General features: G+C 41.1%; 1 protein-coding gene across 1 annotated transcript in view; it reads left to right on the top strand.

Annotated features, from left to right (window-relative positions):
- Positions 1 to 25721, top strand: part of ABL1 (ABL proto-oncogene 1, non-receptor tyrosine kinase) — a 788845-nt gene that overhangs the window by 761368 nt on the left and 1756 nt on the right. The window contains exon 11 of the mRNA XM_044057942.1: positions 23792 to 25721. This exon is cut by the window's right edge and continues 1756 nt beyond it. Within this exon, the coding sequence (XP_043913877.1) occupies positions 23792 to 25428 (1637 nt within the window). The 3' untranslated portion in view covers positions 25429 to 25721. The remainder of the gene's footprint in view (positions 1 to 23791) is intronic.

Genomic DNA, 25721 nt, shown 5'->3' with positions numbered 1-25721 from the left:
ACGTTACTACTTAGATAAACCTAAGGCTTTCAGAAATTCTGACCAACTTTTTGTATCCTATGCTACAGCATCACAAGGAAAGGCTATCTCAAAACAGACCACTTCCAAATGGATAGGACATTGCATACATTTTTGCTACACCCATCATGGAAAACCAGTACCTGCTAGCATAAGGCCCCACTCCACCAGGGCAGCAGCTACATCTACAGCCTTCCTCAGGGAGGTGCCAACCAAGGATATTTTGGAAGCTGCAACTTGGAGTTCAGTACACACCTTCACCAAACATTATCACTTACCACTTTACTCTAAGACTAGAGCTGGCTTCGCCACTGCAGTTTTGCAGGGCCTTCTAGCCTCCTCTAACCCTGTTTGACTCCACCTCCCATCCTTAGATTTGGGATTCTACCCAGGTGTGATGACTGCAGCAGGGTAACACGATGAACATAGTACAGTTTTGTACCTACCATAAATGTAGATGTTCGAGTGTATACCCTGCTGCAGTCCAGGTTACCCTCCCTCCATCCCCTCTGACCTAACTAAAACCTTTCAATAACTTAAAATCTGATGCATCCTTTGTGGTGTATTTGCTTATAGCTGGGGGGATGTTTTGTTTGTGCTAAGCTTTTATTATTGGTACTATCTACTGACCATCTTTTGAGGGGGCACCTGGCATCTGGGGCAAGAAAAACTGAAGAAAATGGCGTCGGATGCCTCTTATATACCTCTGGCGCACTGACGTCAGGGAAGAAGCGACAGCAACTGACGCCGGACCAAGACTTTGGAATTCAGGCCGACTGCGGGACCGCCTGACGACAGGATAACCCAAGTGTGATGACTGCAGCATGGTATACACTCAACATCTACATTTATGGTAGGTACAAAACTGTACTTTCTCCCACCCCCTGCTAAAACAATTCCTTTGAGGGGTATCTGACATCAGGCCACCTAGGAGACCACCCACTCCTGCCTGGGACCTGAATTATGTTGTGGGAAAAAATTGACCTTACCTCCCTTTGAACCAGCTGCCTCAACAGAACTAAAACACCTCTACTGGAAGACTGCTTTCCTGCTAGCAGGCACTCCATGGCCATTGAACCCTTCATTATTATCTTCCATGCAGACAGGGTGTCTCTTAGAACCATCCCCTCTTTTATGCCTAAGGTGGTGTCTGACGTAACACTGAATCAGACTATACATCTTCCCACCTTCTTTCCTAAACCTCAGAACAGGGGGGGAAAGAATCCGTCATTCACTAGATGTGCACAGACAACTTGGATACTATCTGGATAGAACCAAGTCACTCAGATAGACTGACCAGCTCCTGGTCAGCTTCGCCCCAGGGGCAGAAGGGAAACCTATTTCCAAGCAGACCATTTCTAAATTGATATCTAACTATATCCAATTCTGCTACCATTTCCATGGGAATTTCCTCCCAAGCCAATCCGAAGCCATTCCACTAGGGCAGCAAATACTTCCACAGCTTTCATCTGGATCACGTCCTCCTTCCTAATGTTAGCAACATTTGCCAGGGATACTCAGGATCATATGTCCATGAGCAAGAGTCTGCCTTATTGACAAGTCTTCAGGTATGCATAATGCCTCGGCAAGTATACATGCATGTTTACATCCATCCATTTCTAGGTCACTTTTCCTGTCCATACTTCCCTTCCCTTTATTCAACAGCACTTCTCAGCTCATCCTTCAGGATCCTTCCCTTCCCTTTATTCAACAGCACTTCTCAGCTCATCCTTCAGGATCCATAGGTGTTCCCAAAAGGTTTCAGGGATATTATCTCCCTGGCTTGTCCTGGATTTGCTGTGGGGTGCTCTGCTTGTAAGAAATTCCTGGTATACTTCCCACAGGATGCACCTAGGGTGGGGTATCTCCAGATTGAGCAAAAGGGTGTGCACCAGGAGTCACCCAAATTGCCGAACTCCTTACTGTATCTTAGAGGGTGAGCTTAGCAAACCAGTAGTGAAATCTTATTTCCTTTGCTTCAGTCTGTAACATGCTTTCAGCCCACAACCAAAGTTCATAATCCTACATTAAGACAGAAGCACAGAATGGATAGTAAATAAAAATCAGATCTAATTTCATCACCACAGTTTGGTATGAAACTTGCAGTACTGCTGCAGTATCCCTGTGTTGGTCAATCTCCCAGACTCACCCCTACTGCCCATCATGATCCATGACCCCAGGATATTTCAACTCCTCGATTACTGATAAGTGCTTCCCCCCGCTTGCAGAGAACAGTCCGTAATGTCTTATTTGAGGAAGGGTACCCAGTTTTTCATCACAGCAGCTTTGTACTCATTTAAAGTTCCTGGTGCATATTGGAAATCATAGCCACTTCAGGCTAAGCAGGCATCTTTGTATGCAAGCAAGAATTGCAGCCCTTACATCCTCAAACTGGATACTCCCGTAAGTTTGGTTCTCTCATGACGTCATAAAAATCCTAAACAGGAGGTCATGTGTAACACACCATTGATAGTGTCTTAAACTACCATTCACTGTGCTAACTTCCTATATACAAGGACTTGGTGGCAATCAGCAGAAAACCAGTGACCCCATATTGTTGTACTAGCTTCCACAAAATATTCTGGAGAATGCAATTGTATGATGTTTCAATATGAAACATTTCTTATGTCTGTGAATTCCCAGAACCACAATCTGTGTGAGGCAATGAGTTGATCCACTGTTCATTGACCATAATGGAATCCATGGTGTGCCTTCTGAGTAAGAGGCTCATCTGCTGGATGACATCTCTTTTTCAGAACTTTGTCATAAACTTTCCAGGGGAGGCCAAGGAATGCAGTCATCTTGTAATTTGAATAACTTCATGTCCTCCATTTTTTAAAGTGGGGGCCACCCACATGTATGCTTATCAAGACGTGCTTTCCCTACCGTGCACTCAGATGAAAAGACATATCAACCATGACCTCCCAAACAGTGTTTCCTGTCAAACCTCCGCTAGTCCCGTAGTCTTTCTGCAACAGTACGGTTTAATTGCTACAATAAGACTTGGCCACAGAGTCACCAATAAGTGTACGGTCACCTCTAAACAGTATTTAGATAGTCCAGAAACAAACAGCTTCACCGTCAGTGGAAACAGCTCCACACCATCAATAAAAGTGTCTCCACAACGCCAAAATAAGTGTAGTTCATTTATTACGAAACAAACTTAAATTTGTTAAAGGGAATTGTAACACCAAAATCGTGGTCTACATAGCTATATGTAATGAATGTGCAGGTTACTATGTGAGGAAGACGGAGAGGTGTCTTAAAAAATGCATATATGAGCATATGTATAATGTAAGGAAGAGGGATCCCACAAGTGCTTTATTATAGGGACATTGAAAAGAAAGGTCAGACACATGAATTCAAATTTGCTATAATAGAGACCATTAAATATAATCCCTGAGGTGGAGAGACTATAAGACTCTTTTAAGTTATAGGGAGACTTGGTGGCAGTTATATCTCAATGCCACTTCACCTCCAGGGCTTAATGATTTTATATCTAGTAAGCAAATATTGGAAATGAGTTAGTAACATTTTTTCATGCCCTCTTTAAACGGATAGGAATAGTCATATTAAAGGTCAATATACACAAGTACATAGGTAATTTTTTTAGTATTAAGTTAATATTTCTGCTCCTCCAACGCACCACCTCATCCATCACCACTCCCATATATCTCTTAGCCTTTCCTGCTATCATAGCCACCATGTATCCAAGAACTCCCTCCTCTTCACAAAAAACAAATCCACTGTACTACCTCACACCCCTACTTATTATACTTCATCTCCTTACTGCCTATGACTTCCAATACCTGCCTAATTATCAACCTTCCACATCAAGCACAGCAATCTACATCCTGACACAAACTCCTCCACCTACATATCCCCACTCACACTTTAGCTCAGCTCCAAAACCTCTCCACCCACTACAACCATCTTACTTGTACCCAAAAACAAAGAATTATTACCAACTCCTACTGAAATTCTCCAAACTCATACAAAGTTTACATAATCTCATAGTCGATGGCGACATCCATCCTAACCCAGGCCCAAAGTCACCAACTACCAGTAACCCCATAAATAAAACCCCTACTAACATAAGAAAGTCACATAATGCCCCAAAATCATTCTTAGTCTGTCACGTAAATATCAGAAGTATAAACAACAAACTTCATCACCTGCATGCACTCATAGACATACACTTGCCTGACATTTTCTGCCTTACAGAAACCTGGCTTAAACCCACTATCCCTGATAAGGAAATCTTACTCCCCCTCACTACAATATAGTTAGACTTGACCGTAAAGTTAAAAAAGGAGGTGGAGTAGCCATCCAATATAAATCCTCTCTAGAACTAACTACATTAAACATCCCCCCCGGACTAACAGCAACCAACACCGAAATAATAGTCTCAAGAATTCAACTCAACAGAAACAAAGCTATAAACATAGTTTGTAGTTATATTCCTCCAGGCAACAACATAAACACCTTAGAAAGCACACTCCAATGGTTATCCTCCTCCCACCCCAAGAAACAGTCATACTAGGAGACTTTTAATATCGACTGGAAAACCTGTTCAGCACAGTTCCCAACCACACACAGTAACTTACAACCAAACCATTACTACCCCTACCAGAATCTGTAAATCCAACAAGGAAAGCGTTATAGATTGGATCTTAATAAATAATAACCCTCAGTTGTACAAGACAGCAACCCTACCTGAAGATATGAGCGACCACCTCCTAACCTACATAATTCGAAAAAGAGAAGACATACCCCACCAAACCACCTTTATAACCCGCAGAAACACAAAGAACTTTAACCTAAATAATTTCCTAAATGATCTAAGCCTATGTAGATGGGCCAAACTTAAAACACTACCCCTTGACCAAGCAGTCTCAGAATTCAACACCACCTTCCTAGCCATCTTAGACAGGTACGCTCCCGCACGTAGATTTAGAACAAAAAACAGAATAGCACCATGGCTAACCATTACTACTAAACAAAAACTTGTGTCTAGAAATAGAGCATGGAACTCATGGAGAGCCACCAAATCCCCACTTGACCACATAATATACAAACAGATAAGAAATGAAACTAAAAAATCTATTATGTTAGATAAGCAAAACTACTATTTCAATTTACAGCAAAAGCACCAAACACAGCCTCAAAAATTCTGGTCATGTCTAAATAAGCTACTCCACCCAGGGAAATCTACTACCCCTACCCCCTCATCAACCTCACTACTTCCCCCTGAATCAGTAGCAAATACCTTTAACACTTTTTTCACTGAAACTGTCAAATCTTTAGCCAATAATCTATCACCCTCCTCTTCTTATACAACCTCATCTACTCATGTGAACTCTGCAACCCTAAAATTCGAGCCTATCCCCACAGACTTTATCAAATCTTTACTTGAAAAACTAAAACCTACTACCCTTGCAACTGACCTACTCCCCACTGAATTCCTACAAAAGGCAGCTAAAGTAATAGCTTATCCTATTTCCATCCTTATCAACCGTGCGATTCAAGAATCCTACATCCCCTCTGTCTGGAAAATCTCACACATTATTCCACTTCATAAAGGAGGGAACTCCACAGAACTTTCAAACTACAGACCTATCGCTATTCTATCTCCCCTAGCCAAAATAATGGAGAAATGCATACAGAAGCAACTATTAGCCCACCTGACCCACAACTCACTCCTAGCATCATCCCAGCATGGTTTCAGACCAGCCCATAGTACTACCACTGCCCTTCTCTCACACAATCAACCACAATCGTAATCAAAATCTGCTCTCCTCTGCCCTCTTCCTCGATCTATCTGAAGCATTCGACATGGTAAACCACAGGTTACTCTTAGACTCTCTCAACTCACTCTCAATAGACAAATCAGAACTGGTTCCACTCATACCTAAATTGTCGACAACAAGCTGTCTTGTGGAAAGATAATCTATCCCCCCTTCTACCTGTCGCCCTTGGTGTACCCCAAGGCTCCATTCTAGGTCCACTTCTTTTCTCTATTTTCATCAATGAACTACCCAAAACCATACCACAGGCAACTTCCATACAGTACGCAGACGATTCCACACTAATCTGCACTGCCTCTACTCCAGCAGAATTACAGTCCCTAACCCAGTCTACCTTTAACAAAGTAGAAAACTGGCTTAATACTCGTCTACTCCTCCTGAACCCAAATAAAACCAAACTACTACTGTTCACCCCCACCCAAAAGCAAACACCACCAATATTTACAGTCTCTTCAAACAATGGAACCACAATTTCTCCTGAACCAAATACCAAACTACTAGGTATAATCATTGACAACAGTCTTAGTTTTAACACCCACATAGACAAAACCATCAAAACAGTAAATAAAAAAATAGGATCCATGTACAGGATTAAGAAATATCTAACCCCAACCACCAGAACCATCATAGCTCGCACACATCTTCTGTCCTCGCTTCTCTATGCCTCACCCATCCTCACTAATCTATCTAAATCAAACCTCAACAAGATAACCAGCTGCTATAACAATATAGCTAGATTTGCCACAGGCTCCACATACAGAACCCACCATTGTAACAATCTTCACAAACTAGGTTGGCTAGAACTACCCAATCAAATAAACTACAGCCAACTCATAGTTACTCATAAAATCCTATACCAACCAAACAGTACACCAGTTCTAACTAACATTATCACCCCTTATAATAACCTAACATCCCTCCACTCATCCAGCAGAATGCTAGTTCAAGCTATAAAACAAACAGCACCGCTGGAGATTCCTTGTTCTCCAACTTTACTGGAAAAAAATGGACCTCCCTTCCTCCAGAAATAACTTCCAATAGCTCATTGCCTCAATTCAAAAAAGCTCTAAAAACACACATGCTTACCCAATGGCTATGTCCATGTCTAAACCCCGACTAAATAATCATTATCCCACAAACCTCTCTTAGCTTTCTTTCCTTACCAACTGTAAAAGGGTATCCTTCAGATATACCTCTACTAAATTCCTGACTAATCAATCTCTGCTTTATAAAGATTTTCATGTCTTAACTACGGATATTCAACTAACGTTTTGACTGTGACCCAGTGTTAACTTCCTAAGATAATTTTAACCTCCATTTCTCCCCCTAAATGGCTACAATAATTTTGTAAATAGATCTATTGCTATATCTTTGTTAAATACCTAATTATTTCTCACTAATATCTACATTTTTTATTGATATTGTTACTAAATGCTTTTTGAGAACTTGCAATTATTTTACTGCTACTTTCATGTTAACTACTTAATTAGATGCTACTATATATCAAAATCTCTATTAATATTGCTATTAAATGCTTTGGATAACTTGGAGCTTTTCTCCCCAGGCCTCCGCTGAAAATGGATATGTTAACAAATGTAAAATAAAATAAATATATACTCAATACACCATTATATATTGTTTAATAAATTTTGGTCTTTTAGAATTCAAGAGGAAGTACGCTTCTGTATACTCTAGGAGGTACACAGCAGCAGTACGTATAGACTATTAGAAAACATTAATTCTTTTAGTAATAGTCTAGTAATCTATATCAAGTATCAGTAGCAAATCAAATGATAAGTTGTCAAAAGTTATGCAATGACAATGGACAAACTAACCCATACAACATCACATTTTAACACACTATGTGCGTGAATACAATATTTGATTATATGCTTATATAATGTACAATAGTTAACAGCATTATGATGTATTGTACAATTTAATGCATATTATTTAATCCCCAGCATGTTTTTCAGGACAACAACAGATTATTTGTTTTGCAACAGTTACTTTTTGCAACAGTTTCTTACTGGGTGATTATGTAGTAACGAAATGCAGGGATTATTCAATAGCAGTAGGCTGAACACGCACATATTGTAACATTATATTTTATAGTGTCAGCATTTTTTAAGAATTATTTACACGTCTTTATTTTTTTAAAGATTTGGGTACATGTATTTTTAGAGGCAGGGACTAGTTTTTTTTAGAATGGTAATATTGCTTTAACACACAGGAAAGGAAATGTTTTAATTAGCAGTTGTTGGCACCAAAAATGTTACATTAGGCGTCTTTGTAACTGTTATGTTCTGAAGAAGCCCATTTTTTTATGGGTGAAAGCGCGTAACCCTTTTTATTCAAATGGTGTTGGCTCATTGTTTTGTTTTGTAATAAATGAACTACACTTATTTTGGTGTTGTGGATACACTTTTATTGATGGTGTGGAGCTGTTTCCATTGACGGTGAAGCTGTTTGTTGCTGGACTACAAATACTGTTTAGAGGTGAAGAAAAATAAGAGCAAAACTGATAACACCAAGAAGAGTGGTTCCAGAACCGCAAAGTGAAGACAATAGTTCGTAAAAAAGGTAAGTCCTTTATTAGTTGCCAAGTGGTAAAAATCCAAAGACAGTTGGTACAAAGCAGCAAAATCAGACCAAATGGTAAAATCCAAAGTCAGTAGGTACAGAACAGCAAAATCAGACAAGCGCTTTCGCTTGGAGAATGCCAAGCTTTTTCAAGTCAAAAACATTGAGAAAGGGTTTTTGGGACTGCTATAGCTGCCATCTTCCTGGCTTTGTGGTACCTCTTGGACAAATCATAAGACCCCTGCATTTCACAGAAGCCCTGTTTCTTTAACTTCACAGATCCCTGTTTTTTTAACTTCACAGATCATCACCACTGATGCCCAGTAATGAATCTTAAGATGACCTACTAAGAAATGTTGACCACCCCTTGGCACAATTCAGTTCCATTTCCCTGGTTTCCTCCAAGTGAAACAGAGAAGGACTTCCAGAAATGGGATTTGAATTCATCTTGCACACAGTCATCTGTTAGGAGTTCCCAGGACTCTCTCACTAAACATTTGGGTATCTTGGGGGTGTCCCAGTTGTTGCCTGAGTTGTCTGACCTGACTCACCACCAAGAAGTGAATAGTTGGGAGGTCTGCACCTTTCTTGAATGGAGTGTCCAGAATATATGACCTCAGATATGAAAAGGTGCTGTGGTACCAATTACACTTCCAAGCAGCCTTATGTTTGAGCAGTCTTTGTTTTGAAGAATTCTTGACTACCAGAAATACCAACCAATCATTCACTACTTGAGTTGAAAGCAGATAAACATTGCATCCTATTCATGCATCAGATGTTTCCATTATTCCTGCTGTGGTCTTAGAAGTCTTCCTTTAAAGGTACAAGGTCTATATGTGTCACCTGTTAAGCATCCACCATGGTCTGCAAGAAAGGCAAATACCCTGACTAGGCGTTAGGTACAGATGTACAAGCAGAAATTTCTTTCTGCAGATGACCATCCTTCCTGGCATGCCTAAAGGTCAGTTTCCTGTGCTTTCTCCTATTAACCTGGTGAACTTGGGCATTCTGAGGCAGTGTAGCAACTGCCTCATGTACACAGACAACTCTCTCCTCTTAACCTCTCAACACTCAGACTTCTGAGAGATGCACTTGTATCTCCAAATTGGAAGCCATGCACTCTCCAGCCAAGGCTGAAATATCTAGTCAAGAGAAGAAGGTCAACACCTGCGCCACACCACATGGAACACATGGCCCTCCAGAACACCCACCATCACAGCTCTCACATAAAAACACACACCCACCTTTGCGGAGGCTCTCAATAGAAATCTACCCAAACAGTAGAGACCTCCAAGGCAGAAACGCACTCAACCACCACAACACAGCACAAACCACAAGATACATAGCTCACCTACACAGTGTGCCCCTCAACCTAAGGCAAAATAGCTTGCCCAGTACAATAATCATAGATGACTCAATAGTGAGGCACACTGATGTCCCACTCACTAGGTTGAATAAGTTAGCTGTCAGGTGCCAGAATCCGACACATAACACACGCATTCAGGAAACTCCACAACAAGTACAACTATGACTGTGTCATTGTCCATGTGGGTGTGAATGATCTGAGATGCACCTCCCTGGACTACATGAAAAGAAACATGGTGGAGCTCTTGGATTATGTGGCCCAGGCAGGTATTACCCTGAGCAGCAACCCACCATCGCCCAGAATGATAACACAGTACAAACAGAAAATTATTGACTTCAACAATTGTATAAGTTTCTGTTGTCATTCTAAGGGGATCCAGTATTTGTCTGCTTGGGATGACATGATTGACAGACATCAGTACGTTGCCAGAGATGGTCTGCATCTGTCACCCCTGGGTTTCTGGGTGCTGGCTAAGGCTCTTTCCCCCCCATTGTGCCTTTTTTAGGCTGTGTTCCAAAGACCAAATTACCACCATAACTACTATAAATAAATGCAATATGTGGGTCATGTTGCTTAGTGCTAGAAGTCTAAGTCTCAAGATGCACTCACTCGAAGCACTCCTCAAAATGGAGACCATCAACATTTGTGCTGTAACGGAGACCTGCATGCATGACTACCAAATCATACACCAGTGCACTGTACGAAGATGTACTTAAATGCATGTAACTAGCCATGCCCAACAGAACCAATATGCTCTCCTCCAAAAAAAAGGAAGCCAATCTGGTGGTGCCCTGCCATTAATAAACTGTACAACAGAAGGAAGAAACTGTTGCAGAAAAAGGTGAAGTCCCAAGACTGGAAAAATTCCCTTATTGGCCTCAAGAAAAAGTTGAGATCCCTCATCAAATCCTCCAAAGCCAGCTATGAAGGCAGAATTGTGGAGGACACTAAAAACAGCCACAAAGCCTTCTGTAGTTATATCAAGAATCTCCACGGCAATACCCAGATTTGCTCTGAGTTACTGCACAATGGTGCCTCCTATACTGAGACAACAGATATTGGCAACATACTGGATGACAGATTCAGTGCCAACTTTACCCCCCCCCCTCAAAGGACCAATCTCAGTACCAGAAGAATGCCAGGCACCCGGCATTACTGCAGCACAGGTTAAAGCTGCATTGTCCAAGGCCAAGAATACAGCTTCCATGAGACCCGACAATATCCCTGGCTGTGTTCTACATGAATTACAAAGTTAACTGGCACCATATCTGTTTGCCCTGTTCACTCACTGCCTCACCTCAGGCTTTGTGCCTTCCGAATGGCGCACTGCTACAGTGATCCCTCTCCGTAAAAGAGGAGTGACTACAGACCCTGGAAATTATCGGCCCATTAGCCTAATGAGTCTGATATTTAAGGCTATGGAGCACATCATCATGGACCTAATTAACAAGGATATAGGGAATCTCCAAACTCTACATCCCACGCAGTTTGGTTTTGTGAAAGGTAGACCGTGCCTGTTCAACATGATTGACTTCTTTGAGTCAGTCACCAGAGCTGTGGATGAGGGTAAGGCAGTTCATACATCCTACCTCGATCTGGCCAAGGCCTTTGATACCATTCCTCACTCAGGAATTATTGATAAACTCACCAAACTAGGCATCAACCCCTGTAGTGTTACATGGGTTGCAAATCGGCTCACAGATAGAAACCACAGTGTGAAAGTAGCGAACTCCATGTCGGACCGCCGACCTGGGTCCTCTCCTGTTTGGCATCTACTTCTCAGAAGTTCAGGCCAACATGGAGGGACTCTGGCTGACCAAGTTCGCAGATGACTGCAAGCTGGGAGCCATTATTAACACCCCAAATGATGCAGCCATCCTACAAAAAGGCCTCACCAAGACCAATGACTGGTGTTGAAACCATGGCCTTAAGCTTAATGCCAAAATATGCATCGACATCCCCTTTGGGAAAAACTCAGTTCCCACTAATTACCACATCAATGGGACCCCACTGAACACTGAAGGAGTTATGAGATCTGGGGACACAGGTTGACAGCAACCTCTCCTTTGACCACCCCATTGCCACTGTGGTCAGAAAGTCCTTCTGTGTGGCACATCTCATTACCAAGGGTTTTGCATCCAGGAAGAAAGAGGTCATCATTTCTCTCTACCCTTCCTTCATTACACCAATCATAGAGTATAATGCCCCATTTGGCGTATACCTCACGAGACACCTGCAACAGCTGGAGAGGCCACAAACGTACCTCACAAAGAGGATCCTAGGCCTTAAACACATGTCCTACATGGACAGACTCAAAACTCCAGCTATTCTCTGTCTCATATCATCTACTAAGTGGCGATCTCTGCTTGACTTACAAAACCATGTCTGACCCAGCTCGGTTAGAAATGCTACATCTAATGAAATCCCAGTCCCTCCACACCACACCCTTTAGTGCCCTCAACATCATTACCACAATCAACAAAACATGCTGGAGGGGCAGGTTCATAACCCAGAGGCTGCCCAAGCTCTGGAATAGACTTCTCATACATATCAAAGCAAAGCACCTCACTGGTCCCCTTTGAGAGAAATCTTGATGAGTGGAAGGGAAATAGAAAGTTCCCCCAGTGGTCACTCCAGCTTGATAGAGGCACTGAGAACTGACGTCAGGCGGCACAATGCCAGGCACTTCTATGGGCTAGGCTTGTAAAGGCTCTAGGGCCTTAGCCTAGTACACACCTATGAACCTGTGTCAGTCAGAGTGAGATGACACTCAACAACTGGCCCAAACTACATCTATTCCAACACCTAGCAAAGGCGTGTGTGTCTGAGTGTGTGTGTGTGTGTGTGTGTGTGTGTGTGTGTGTGTGTGTGTGTGTGTCTGAGTGTGTGTGTGTGTGTCTGAGTGTGTGTGTGTGTGTCTGAGTGTGTGTGTGTGTGTCTGAGTGTGTGTGTGTGTGTGTCTGAGTGTGTGTGTGTCTGAGTGTGTGTGTGTCTGAGTGTGTGTGTGTCTGAGTGTGTGTGTGTCTGAGTGTGTGTGTGTCTGAGTGTGTGTGTGTCTCTGTGTGTGTGTGACAGCTTGTGTGAACATGCATATGTATGCACGTTTTTTTTTTTTTGTGTTCCTATATTTGCCTGTAGCCTCTCTTGAGGGGCAGGTTTATGGCAGTCGAGAAACCACCCCTTGTTTATAGACCAATTACTATTTCTAGAGATAAGACCAACTATATATAGCTGGTACTTAACACTGTTTTCGCATTTTTTCCTCAGCACTCCAAGTTGACATTCCATATCTCAATAGTCAAGTTTTGTTTGCCATCATCTAGTCAATTTTAACCTGATTAGCATTAAACTGCCATTTAACCAACATCACTCCTACCCCTTCTATTCTTTGCCTCACAGGTGGTGAACCCTACATTGTGGCTGCACTTAGCTGTTTTTTGGGTTGAGCCTGACTGAGCTTTGGAGATCAGGGTCAGCTAACTACTAGACACTTGTTGACAAATTCCTGGCTATGGCTGCATGGTTGGATCCCAGTACTAAACTTGAACCATCATGGCGTCAGAGTTGTTGGATTTCTGTTTGGCTGCTTCCAGACAGCTTTAGGTCTGGGAAATACAGGTGCATGCAATAGTGTCTGTGCAAGATCATGATCGTTGGAGTTCAGATGATGTGTTAGAATACATATGTGTATAGAGAAAAAAAAAAGAAGGTGCTGAAATATCACTGCAAAACCATGCCTATGCCGGTCTGAGGTATCAAAATGTTCAGCTGTTTTTCTTTTTGCTTGCAGGCCTTTGTGAGAATATCCATACTGGCAGATTGTAAATGTAAATCTCTGCCACTAGATGACAGCAACAGCACACCAGAGCTGATTCTTCATGTTGAGCAAATTGTGCATCTTGAGTTCATAGCTAAAATTACTAGGCTTTCAGTTCAGGGTATAACTGAGGAGCCTAGCCCAAATTCCTTGTTGCTCCCAAGCACTGTCTGGTTAAGTGACTTGCTCAAGGTCAAACATTAGACAAGCAAAAGCTAATGGAATCGAATCCTGTATCACAGCTCGCAGTCACTGCACCAGCTGCAAGTTTTGAGTCACCAGAGTCTTGCACACAGAACTCCGTGAACTCTTGACAGTTGTCAGCTATAATTTTGAATTGTCTTATAGTTTCACAACATTTTAATAAACTTGTTTTGGTTACAGTTTTATATCTGTCATTTGCTGATATTTTTCTGTGTTGCTGGTTATGTGATACTGATTCTGGTGATGAGTATGGTGTTTGTGTAGATTTCACATAGAACTGCAACAGTCTGCTGTGAAAACTACCGTTTTAGCATGAGTGCAGTAAACCTGTCAAAAAGTTCTTTCATTTTTATTTTTTTAGAGTAGCAGAAATTGGTTGACTGAGTCTGTTCTTCCTCATTTATGACAAAACTAGCAAACATTATTTTTTAACTGAACTTGGAGAAAACTGGTCTCAGAATATTTTTAAATAAGAGAAAAAGGAATTTGGTGCCTTGCCAGTGGTGGTGGTCTTTCTGCCTGTCCTCCTTTTCAGAATGTACAAAATGTCACTATTGGCTTCCACTTCAGAAGAAACATTGTCAAAAAGACTTTTTTGTAATTCACATCTGTATTGTAATATTAGTTATGTCATCAGTGGGATATTTATTCTTCCTATGGCTCTCTATCATTGTTAGGCCCTTTGTCTACAGACTTGAAGTTGGTCCTTCCATTTTGTTATGCCTTTTGCAATAAAGCATCTCCAGCATCCATCTGCCTGTTCAGCACTAAAAAATATTTTACAAAACCATGTTCCCAGTCGGTCATTGCTATCCAGTGACCAAAACCCCTGTCTGTCTACAAACATAGCAAATCTGCTGGGCATTGTCTGCACTCGTAAAAGGTTTATAAGGCCTGGAACTCCTTGCTTGTATTAATCAGGTCAGTACCATCCCTCCCATCTTTCAAAGCCACTCTGAAAAACTTCCTAGCTAAAGTAAGTCTCTGTCCTTGTTCAAAACCAGGATAAACTATATCCCTAAATGTGAACAAAGTACCTTTTCATTCCTTATACCTCCTTAATCTCCCTTCTCTTACTTCCTTACTTCTATCAAATTCTGTTGCCTGTCTTTCTCTCTAAGTATACCATTAGCCTGTTTTTCCTTCACTTCATATTGCAATTCCTGAATTTTCTGTTTGTACTAGAATAACTTTTCTTTAGTTTCTCTACAACCTGTCTAAAATTTCTCTAAATATTAAATAATTGTCGTATAACTTGTATCTATTCTTAACCAATGCTTTTATATTATGTCTAATCTTTTATAGTTATTTAAACTGCAGATGTTTTTGTTTTTATTTTTGAAGATTGCATAATTTTTTACATTTTTTTTGTAATAATTTGGAGCTTTTCTCCCCAGGCTTCCACTGAAAATGTGCTTTACCCAGTTAGGCTTTCCCGATTATCAAATGTCAATAAGTAAAGCGACACCTCAAGGATTATTTTTGAATCTTCCTACTTCACATTGATTTGGTCCTGTTGTGTGTGGTCATACCAGTTGTAATAAAAATAATCCCCTTGTGCATAAGAACACATCTTTCAATCTTTACTCATGCAGACCATGGGTGTACAGAATCGGAAGATTCCTGTTCCCCTTTACAAGAGTCAAACTGTCTTTCTTACGAATACATTCTCATATGTTTTTCCTGTAATCTTGATCACCAGCCTGGCTGAAAACTGTTGCCTCCAGTTGGAATCAGTATGTAAATAAAGTAGCCAAATTTTCCTTTGTATAGCTCTACACAACATTAATGTGTGTCCCTCAACTTAAACTGTTTGAGTAGTACACATCTTTTTCACTATGTGCAGGTAGATGTTTCTTTCAGTCCTAAAAATGTATGTAGACCCATTATCTGCGTAAACATTTAACATGGAGTAATACAAGCTAAGCATTAAGATATACTCATTCAGAAAACATTATCCCATGAAAAGTCATTGTTCTTGGAGTTGTGGTTTTCTTTAACTCAGTGTGACTAGTTTAGAACAAAATGCCTCTTTACATAAAAAGTTTAGCAAAACGTATTAAAGACCAAAATTGATAACTAACTTCTCAACCAGAATGAATGCTTAAACTGCACAACTCCCACAACAAGTTCAAACTGCAGCTTTTTCACAATCTAGTGCAGCTTTACCCAAACTAATAAACTATGCCTGTACTTGGAAATCTTATAGTTTTAGAAATTCCATTATTAATTTTGCCTCTATCCCTTACACCTTTTACCATTATGATAGCATGGTGGCTTAGTGGCAAGTTGTTTTCAAAACTCCAGGATCTCCGGTTCAGTTCTGACCTCCTGAAATGTAGTGTCACCCTTGTGTATCTATGAGTTTTTCTGTGTGTCTGTATACGTTTTATCTATCTATCTGAAGAAATGGAGAGAGGGAGAAAGTATGTGTGTCTTATTTGCCCTTGTGGCCTAGATTGTGGGTGAAAAGGTTCTGAGAAGGACCATTTCAAAATTAACTAACTAAAATATATTTTCTTTCCTCGGATTTATGCTGTAATCTCAGCTATTAATACCCCTCAGCTTTTAATGTTCTCTTCCACTTCCCTTTTTCTTGTTACTCACTTAAAACATCACTTTATTTTCACTTTATTTTATTCACCTGTTTCTGGTTTTCTGTATCCATAGCATACTTCTCTTCCACCATTACTACTACTTCCTTAGCTATAAAAAAAAAAAGCATGTGTATGTCTTTATTTTCCTATGTAGCTTATATTGTGAACATGTTTAATTATACAGTGCACTTTAATTGTAATCATTCAATGTATTGTCCACTGTGCAGTAGTGCTAACTTTTTGAGACTGTTCTGACCTCCCATATCTTAATTTCCAAGGGTGTGAGAGATGTCACCTAGGTATTGGTGCTTAATAGTGTCCCCATTTCTAACATTGAGATTGCTGGTGACTGTGTTCATATGCAAACCTCAGAAGTGGCCGTTCTCAGTGCCAAGCCTAAGGTGTCCAGGCAGTGAATGTCTGTCATCTTGCTTCAGCATGAGCTTGATAGACAATTTTCCATTCCTGGTTCTCAGAATCCCTTTCAAGACTTAATGAAGTTGGCTTAGGATTTTATACACTTTAAGAATGTACACTCGGCTACAGAACAGTAGTCTTTGCCAGGGATCCTAGTCTTAAGAGGAGAGACCCCAAAGGAATAAGATCCCTCTGACTCTGATGTAGATAAACTGACCTGTGGTGGACCAAATGTTTTCCTCTCCCAGACGGTTATGACTCAGAAATGCAGGACACCTTATCTGTTTCCCATTATAGGATTTCTCATTTGGAAATGACCTCAACAGAAAAGATCACTTCAGATGGATCTAAGGAGTTCTCAGATGCCAAGAGGAAATGCAGGGTCCTGGCAGATGTATTTGAGCAAAACTTCCTGATAGTACCAGTAATGGAAACCTTGGAGGATGAATCTTTGGAGCCAGACTGTTTAACAGGGTTGTCAATTCCTTACAAAAATCTTCATAAAAATGATATTGCTGATCCAGCTATTGTATCTGTAGGTGCTAGCATAGGGTCTACTCAGGCTGCAATGAAAAACCCCTTTCCCATTGGCACAGAAAGCAAAATCCTAAACTAGTTTGGGAAGAAAGTCTACTCCTCTGCCACTCTGGCCTTCAGAACTTTTATTTGACAAACATGTATGTTGATATACCTAAAACCACTCCTGTTATTAATTAATGTTAAAAAGTTGAGGAAATACTTGACTAGATAAAATCCTGAGAGATTCAGGGCTAAAACTTCCTGTATCTTCCCAGGCAGCAAAGCAGTCCATTAAACGTGGCTTTGATGCTGCTGCTGATGCATCTTGTAGAGTTCAAGCTTTGGGATCAATATTAAGGAGGCATGCCTGAATGAAGATCCCTCCCCATTGCCAGGCCATTTTAAAGCTCAACTTCTCAATGCCTTAGTTGAGAATGAGTTGCTTTTTGATAATGTGAAGGAAATTAAAATTATTGTAGCTGTCACGGCCTTGAAACAGGTTTAAAAAACTGAAATACTGCATATGATCAACAGGCAAGGGGGGACTCATTCTTATCCTCTGTGGAGACTAGCTGTGGGAGCATAGTTTCTGTCCCAGGAGTCTAGGATGACCATCAGGGTATCCTGTACCTTTTCTCAGGATAATCTGCTGGAAAATCACCTGACAAAAACTGAAGCAGTGACTCATGAATAGATGTTAGACATTTTTTTTTTCTGGATCTGGTTCACAAGTGGTGTTTGCCAGGAATTGACCGTTTTGCTTCTCCAGACAACAGATGACTACAGAAATCTTGCACTAGGGCACATCTTCCAGGGGCGTGGACAAAAGGTGCCTACTTCTGTCATCTGAGTAGGCCTGTCACTATACATTTCCCCAGTCTCGCTTTTCCTTAGAGTGAACAAAAGCTAATGAAGAACAAACCGTAAATATACTGTTAGCTCACCTTCACCTGAAGCAACACTGGTATTCCCTTCTACTGATGAGTATAGTCATGGCAGATCCTTTAATGCTGCCTCTGTGTGAACCTCTTGATTCAAAGGAGGGGTCTTTCGTGCACCCCACCTTGTAGGTGTTAAGTCTGATGGCATGAGTCGTCTAGCCCTCTTTCCTTTCCGGCATGGGTTTTCTGATTTTTCCTTTGAGTGCCAGAGGAGGGGCCTGGAGTCCATTGTTCTAAATTACTTGTCAGATCTTCTTAACTCTGGATTGTCTTCCATCTCACTGAAGATGCAGGTATCTGCCATTTCAGCATACCTTGGGAACCTCCATATTGTTCCAGATTACCTACAAATCAATTCCCCAGTATGGTTCTGCCATGGTGCCTCCTAAGGAAAAAAAATCATCAATATAGGATCTCCTTTATGTTCTAGAAAAGCAAATACTGTTTCCCTTTAATCAGTTGCTGCTGGTCCACTTAAATAGTTGTACTGAGAAACTGCGTTTTTAGTAACCATCACTTCTGTCAGGAGAATTTCGGAACTCAGGTACTCAATGTGCAAACTGGACTTTCTCATCTTCCTCAAAGACAAAGTCACACTTTGCACTTACATTTCTTTCATGCCAGAAAGTAATGGTAGATGCATCTTTGAATCGATCCATTCACCTCTTTTTAACTTTAGCCCACTAAATGGAGGGTAAAGGATCTTGTATGTCCTAGATTTGCATAGACAACTGAGATATTTTGATAAAACAAAAGGTACAAGGAAGAAAGACTAGTTATTTGTGTCATTTGTACAATTTAGGCATTAGAGACCTGTTTCTAAGCAAACAGTGTCTAATTGTTCACTTGTTACATTTCCTTTCCCTGACCATTTCATGACTAGACTATACTGGGGCAAGTAGTGTCACATTTTACTAGAGCCACTGCAGCCACATGCCCTCCTAAAAGGTGTCATCTCTCAGTCCTTCTTGGAAGCAGCTACATGGTCATCAGTTGACATTTTTTTTCAAAACATTGCAACCTGGACATCTCCTCCAGGGCAAAGCCAGGGTTTAGTATAGCTATCTTACAGACCCTCCTTCGTCCCACTCTTTCTCTGGTGCAGACTTCTAAAATTATGTATGCTTTGTGATATTCCCAAATAGCTGTCAATATTGCAGCAGTAAGCAATACTATGACTGTAATGCAGTAAGCAATGCTATGACTGTAATGCAGCTGTGCTAGGAACTTAGTGTAATTGTAGATGCTTGCGTATGTTCATTGTTGCAGAACTGCTGCTCTTTCACTATGCTCTTTCCTAAGGTCTCCTTGGGGTGGAAGTGGTGTCCCTGTTTCACCCTTACAAGTTGCCCTTTACTCCCAGGTTGACATAGTGTTTGGATAGACAGCTGAGTAGCTCTATTCTGGTTGAGTGTTCTAGTTAGAGGTCCACTTTATTGAGGGACCTTTTCTTGCTCTGGTGTTATACAGCACCATATTGGGAACAAAGATGGTGTGGGTGGACATCAGTCTTATACCACTGATATGCTAACATGGAGGTGGGAGGCGGCACACCTGGCCAGGAGTGGGAATGGTGCAGAGGTTTGGAAGTCAGGCCAAGCATCAGTCCTTCTATGGCTGAAGTCTCAAGAAGTTATCACTGCTGTAATAGTGAACCTACTTGAATGTCTGCAGTTATGGCAAGTTCCTAACACAACTGTAATTTATGGAGCTTTTCTCCCCATTCTTTCACTGAAAGTGGGCTTTGGCCCAGTTGGGCAACTTGGTATGCAACAGCTATTCTTTCAACATTACCAAAGAGTCATACAAGATAGGTTTGGGTATCTTTCTGGTTAACATATACTTCAGTAATATGGTTTCACGCCAAGAGTTTAAATTTATCAAGCATGGCGGTAATGTACTTACAGTTCCTAATGTCATGGTCTGGTATCATGGTTTAAAACAAACTTTGTCTTAATCCTAGAGACTAGCATAAGTTCTTTTGCAGAATAAAGATGTACTTAGGCAAGCATGCTTTCGTGTAGTATCCATCAGTGGACAGCATGGCATTATATTACAGTTCTTCCTACTTCTGATAAGTGCAGAGATCCAGGTTTTGTCAGGCACCCTGTCTGTGGAGGGGGATGAATAGTAGCTTTGTACTGAATATTTATCCACTATGTGCCACCAAGTCTATGGTGTCTGCATGTGCAGGATATCTGGACAGGTTGGCATGACTGTAGGCTTACATACACAAAGCAGAGATACAGGATCATTAAGGAAGTAAGAATTACAAGGTAGGTTAACATCTTTTTAAATTATTTCCATTGATAAGTAGCAGCCAAGTACTTCTACTGGTGGGTAGTGTGTGGCACATGGTTTACCCTACACCAGTACCATTTGCTAGCTCAGGCCTTGCCTGTGGGATTAAACCACACTGATTGTGGTTATATACACTACATTAGCCACAAACTTTCATGGTCAGGCACTGAAACAAAAAGCAGCAGAAGTGGTCTACTTTCTGTCTAAATTCTTTTGATCACACCTCCAGCCACAGAATATTTTTTTAGGTTCTTTTCCTCCCTCTGCCTGCCAGCCATCAGGCCTCCTTCCACTGGACTTAAGCATATTTATTCACTAGGAGAGAGGATCTGTTAATCCCACAGATCCACTTAAGAGCTGCCTAGAAGGGCCTTCATGTTGGCAAACTTCTGGGAGTTTGATACTATTGTCACATCTCTGATGTGAGAGCATATTTGTTTGAGTGGTGTTAATCCCCCTCACCTTGGGGTGTAACTTGAGCACCTGTGTCATCATAGAGATGCCGTATGCCCTTTCAATGTTTTATGTTATTCTTCCACAAACATTGCAGACAAAAGCTACCAGCTCTAGCTTGGATGGCGATGCCCTAGTGGTCCATACAAAAGCCGCTTTGAGTGTAACTCCATCCTTGCCCACCAGCAGGGTTTTTGTGTGGGAGTGGCTACTAAAAACAGCTGAGGCCAACCACTGCCCTCCAGGATGGACACATCCATGTTCCCCTAACAAGATCTGCTAATCAGACCTGGGTTTTAGTTGGGCCTTCATCCCTCTATGGCACTGATGAGGCAAACCTGCAGTCACAGACTTCACACTGTCTAACCCAAGATGCGATGACATTTTATAAGGTCTTACAGCTTCTTAAGACTCGTCCCAACTCCCTTCTCTTTAAAATGTAGGCAAGCAATTTTGGCTCCTGGAAAACAAAACAGTGCGATCAAGTCTCTACGCAGTTGTTTTGGATATTATTTGAATAATAGTATAGATGTGAGCATTATGCACTGAAAAAAAATAAAATATTTTACATACAGATCCTAAATCTATAAAGGTAAGTTTCTCTACTCCAAGGAAGCTATTATAACAATAACGCACGCCTGGGTGTGGGTAATGCTGGATTTACCCACGGTTGGCGTGGTTTGTCGCCCTCGGGACCAAACAAAGCCAACCGTGGGTAAATCCAGCATTACCCACACCCAGAAGTGGGTTATTGCTATTATACAATGACATTATTTAAGAAAAAAAAAATTACTTTTCTTAAATAATGGCATTGTATAATGCCTCCTTGCTGCCCTTCCGCAGCTGTATGGTATTCTGCGGCAGTTCTGATGTACTGCGCATGCGTATGCCTACGCAGTACATCAGAGCTGTGGGCAAAAGCAACGGAGAAAGCAAGATCTCCGTTGCTTTTTACTGTTTCGCTATGTTAAATGGGTTTAACATAGCAAGACAGCTTTAAAAAAAGCAACAGAGAATCTCCGTTGCTTATTTTAAAGCTGTCTCGCTATGTTAAACCCATTTTAAGATAGCGAGACAGTTTTGAAAAAAGTAACGGAGAAAGCAAGATCTCCGTTGCTTTTTACAAACTGTTTCGCTATGTTAAATGGGTTTAACATAGCGAGACAGCTTTAAAATAAGCAACGGAGATCTCCGTTGCTTATTTTAAAGCTGTCTCGCTATGTTAAACCCATTTAACATAGCGAGACAGGTTTAAAAAAAAAAGCAACGGAGAAAGCAAGATCTCTGTTGCTTTTTACACACTATGTCGCTATGCTAAAGGAGTTTAACATAGCGAGACAGCTTTAAAAAAAGCAACGGAGAAGTCCGTTGCCTTTTTTAAACCTGTGTCGCTATGTTAAACTCCTTTAACATAGCGAGACAGTGTTTTAAAATAGACTTATACTAATGGAAAAAGTCTGGGTGATCGGACCTTTTGCCATTAGTACAAGTCGATTTACAATGTGCACGCTGGCCAATCAGCGTGCATGTTTTGGAATATTAATGGGGGGTCATGGTATAATGGTGATTACATCCTAGAAGTGTATTAAGAAAAAAATCAGGTATATTCAACTTTTTTTTTCTTGCTTTGTTGTTGTCAGCCAAACTTCTGGCTTAATCTTAACAACTTCTGCTAACTGCACCACTCCTTGAATAGTTAATGCTCTGTTATATTTTCTTTTTTACTGCATTACTGAGCTTATGATATTGTGCATATGTATTCACTCAAGTATTGTATGCTGTCCTGCTGGCTGTCATAGGGCTTGAGATTGGAGGGGCATCTAAAAAGAAAGATACAATTCCCTTGGTGGCTGTCAGGGTGATGGTCTTTCATGACCAGTTTTTTCCCTATGAGGAAGAAACAGAACAGTTGTCTCTTTCCCTTTTTGGAGAATGAATTGAAGATTAGATTGCAGGAGAGCTGATAGCTAGCAGGCAGCGAGACCCCCCCCCCCAGGGCAAAAAAACCCCATTAAAAATGAGATCTCTCTGTTTGAAACTAATGTGCAGTTGTGTAGATAGAACTGGATGCAAGAAACTGCATGTATGTCTGAGATGGAACAAGGTACTAGTTTGAGGAATGTCATCTAACGAGGAGCAACCAGACTCCATTTGTGGTGAGTGCTGAGGGTCGATGATGTCATCGTAAACACAGATGCAGAATGCTATGTGACATTTTCTGCAAAGATTCCTTCCAGAGGGACTAGTAATGTCATGCTTGAAAAGACAGCAAGAAAAGACCAAAACTTTGAGCTCATTGTGGTCTCAGAAGAGAGTATGTGTTCACTGCCTATAGTGCTTTTGTAGATCACTGCATTATACCGTTTAACTTCTGCTTCATTGATGTTAGTGGGGCATAAGCATTTTTGTTCTCCTTTCTGTTTTACCACCCCCTCCCAAACGCAAACACATTTAGTGATGTAAAAATGGTTTATCATATCAGCCTTTATTAAAGATATGTACACAAGACTCCATGCAATGAGGAACAAAATTGTTGTTATAGCAATAGTGCTGCTTGTAATACTCATCTGTGCTGCAGGCTGGTACAGTGTCAAAAAGATGTAGAAGTTTGTGTGCACCCATCTGTAAATAGAATTCTTTTTAAAGTGTATGAAGAAACTGACTGTGCTCGTATTTTGTCTTAGTAGTAGACAGAATTAAAATTTGATTTTTTTTTGCAGATCTTGTATACAAAATTAAAGTTTGATTTTTTTTTTCCTTTTTGTCAGATTTTACAGACCAAGAATCAGCAGTTTCTCCACTACTTCCTAGGAAGGAAAGGTCTCCTCTGCAGGGCTGTTTAAATGATGATGAGAATCACCTTTTGAAAGATAAAAGAACTGGCGGTAGCATCTTTGGTGGGTTGATTAAGAAAAAGAAAAAGGTAGCCCCAACCCCTCCACACAGGAGTGTTTCCTTCAAAGACTTACCATCCGAAAGAAAGAGAGAAGCTAATGAGAATCATGTCGGTAATAGGAATATTGGCAGCGGTGCTGCTTTGATTACTGCTAATGATGTAGACCCTACTAAATTTCAGAGTTCCAGCAGTCGTGTGACAGGTCCATTAAAAAAGTGTAGTCCAGTCGCCCCTAGTAAATCTGCAGCCATGGATGATGAGTGTGTTAATTCGACATCTAATAAATGTTTTTCAAGGTCCAATTCCACCTCATGTATGCCTCTTGGTTCCCTGGAACAGGCAAGAACAGCACTTACTCTACCTAGAGATCCACAGTCCTCAAAAATGTGTGATTCTGTTTCTGCTGCTAGTAAAATTGATAAACCAGCTTTGCCACGAAAAAGGACAAGTGAGAAAACTGATACTCTTTCCAGAGTAGTTATTAATTCAACTCTGCGTTTACCCCGAAAAACAGAAGAGGTCATCGATGATGCTTCAAAAGATGCAGAATCTCCTCCCAGTTCTAGTGCTTCATGCCTGGCATCTAAGCCAGTAATAAAGCAGTCAGTGCTTCCTCCAAGTCAATCAGCTAAGGAGGAGCTTGTAAAATCTATTGCCTTAGCTACTGCTTCTGCGCTAGATCAGCAGTCATCCATCACTTTATCATCGGGAAAACAGAACTTTTCTAAAACTTTAGCTGAAGATCAGCGATTGTTGCGATCCAAACAACCCTCTGAACAGGCAGTGAAAGACAAGAAAAAACTTTCAAAGTCTAAACCAGTACCCCCACCTCCCCCATCAACTGGGAAGTCTGGAAAGCCATCAAGAAGTAGTAGCCATGAAACTGCAGGAGAAGCATTTGGAACGAAGGTCAAGCAACAAGCTCAGGGAGCAGATTTAGTGAGCACTGATGTCAGCAAGCCATCTGGTGATGGTTTAAAGAAGTCCGCTGTGTCTTCTGTAATTAAGTCTCAGTCTCCTTCCAAATCAACAGTTGGCGGGGCTGCTGTAGTAACCATACCAGCTGTAGCCTCCTCTCCAACTGTGCCACAGAACACAAGTGCAGATCAACAGTCCTCTACAGCCTTTACTCCCCTGATATCAACCAGGGCTTCACTGCGGAAAACACGACAACAGCCTGAAAAAATTGCCAGTGGAACTATTACAAAGGACCTTGTCTTAGAAAGTACTGAGGCACTGCGGGTCACCATCAACAAGAATTCAGAGCAAACATCTAACTACAGTGCTGTCTTAGAGGCTGGTAAAAACCTCCATACGTTCTGTATGAGCTATGTGGACTCAATTCAACAGATGAGAAAGTTTGCTTTCCGAGAGGCCATCAACAAGTTAGAAGTTAATCTTAGGGAGCTACAGATTTGTCCAACCAGTTCTGGAGGCCCTGCTGTAACACAGGACTTCAGCAAGTTGCTGTCTTCTGTCAAAGAAATCAGTGATATTGTCCAGAGGTAGCAGATGAAACACATTTGTACTGGAGTAGTGAGGTGTTGTATCCTGCCTGCAGACCTAATATATTAATAGCAGTTGAAGATGAAACTGAAGGCACAGGCATAGGCTAGAACAGCAGGGGAAGGTGACACAACTCATCTTTGCTTCTCATGTCGTAAAACACTGTTAGCCTGAGACTGACTTTGGAAGATTATTCTAGGGAGAGTAGGTCCTATCTCTCTGTGGTAGAACCTCTCCTCCAACATATTTTTCCTGTTTTTAAATTACATGCAACTCTAAGAAAGCTCATTAGTAAC

Source organism: Protopterus annectens, chromosome 16.part0 (genome assembly GCF_019279795.1).
Source record: "Protopterus annectens isolate FY-2018-M chromosome 16.part0, PAN1.0, whole genome shotgun sequence".
In the NCBI taxonomy this organism is placed as follows: domain Eukaryota; kingdom Metazoa; phylum Chordata; order Ceratodontiformes; family Protopteridae; genus Protopterus; species Protopterus annectens.
This window is presented reverse-complemented; position numbering and strand designations above follow the sequence as displayed.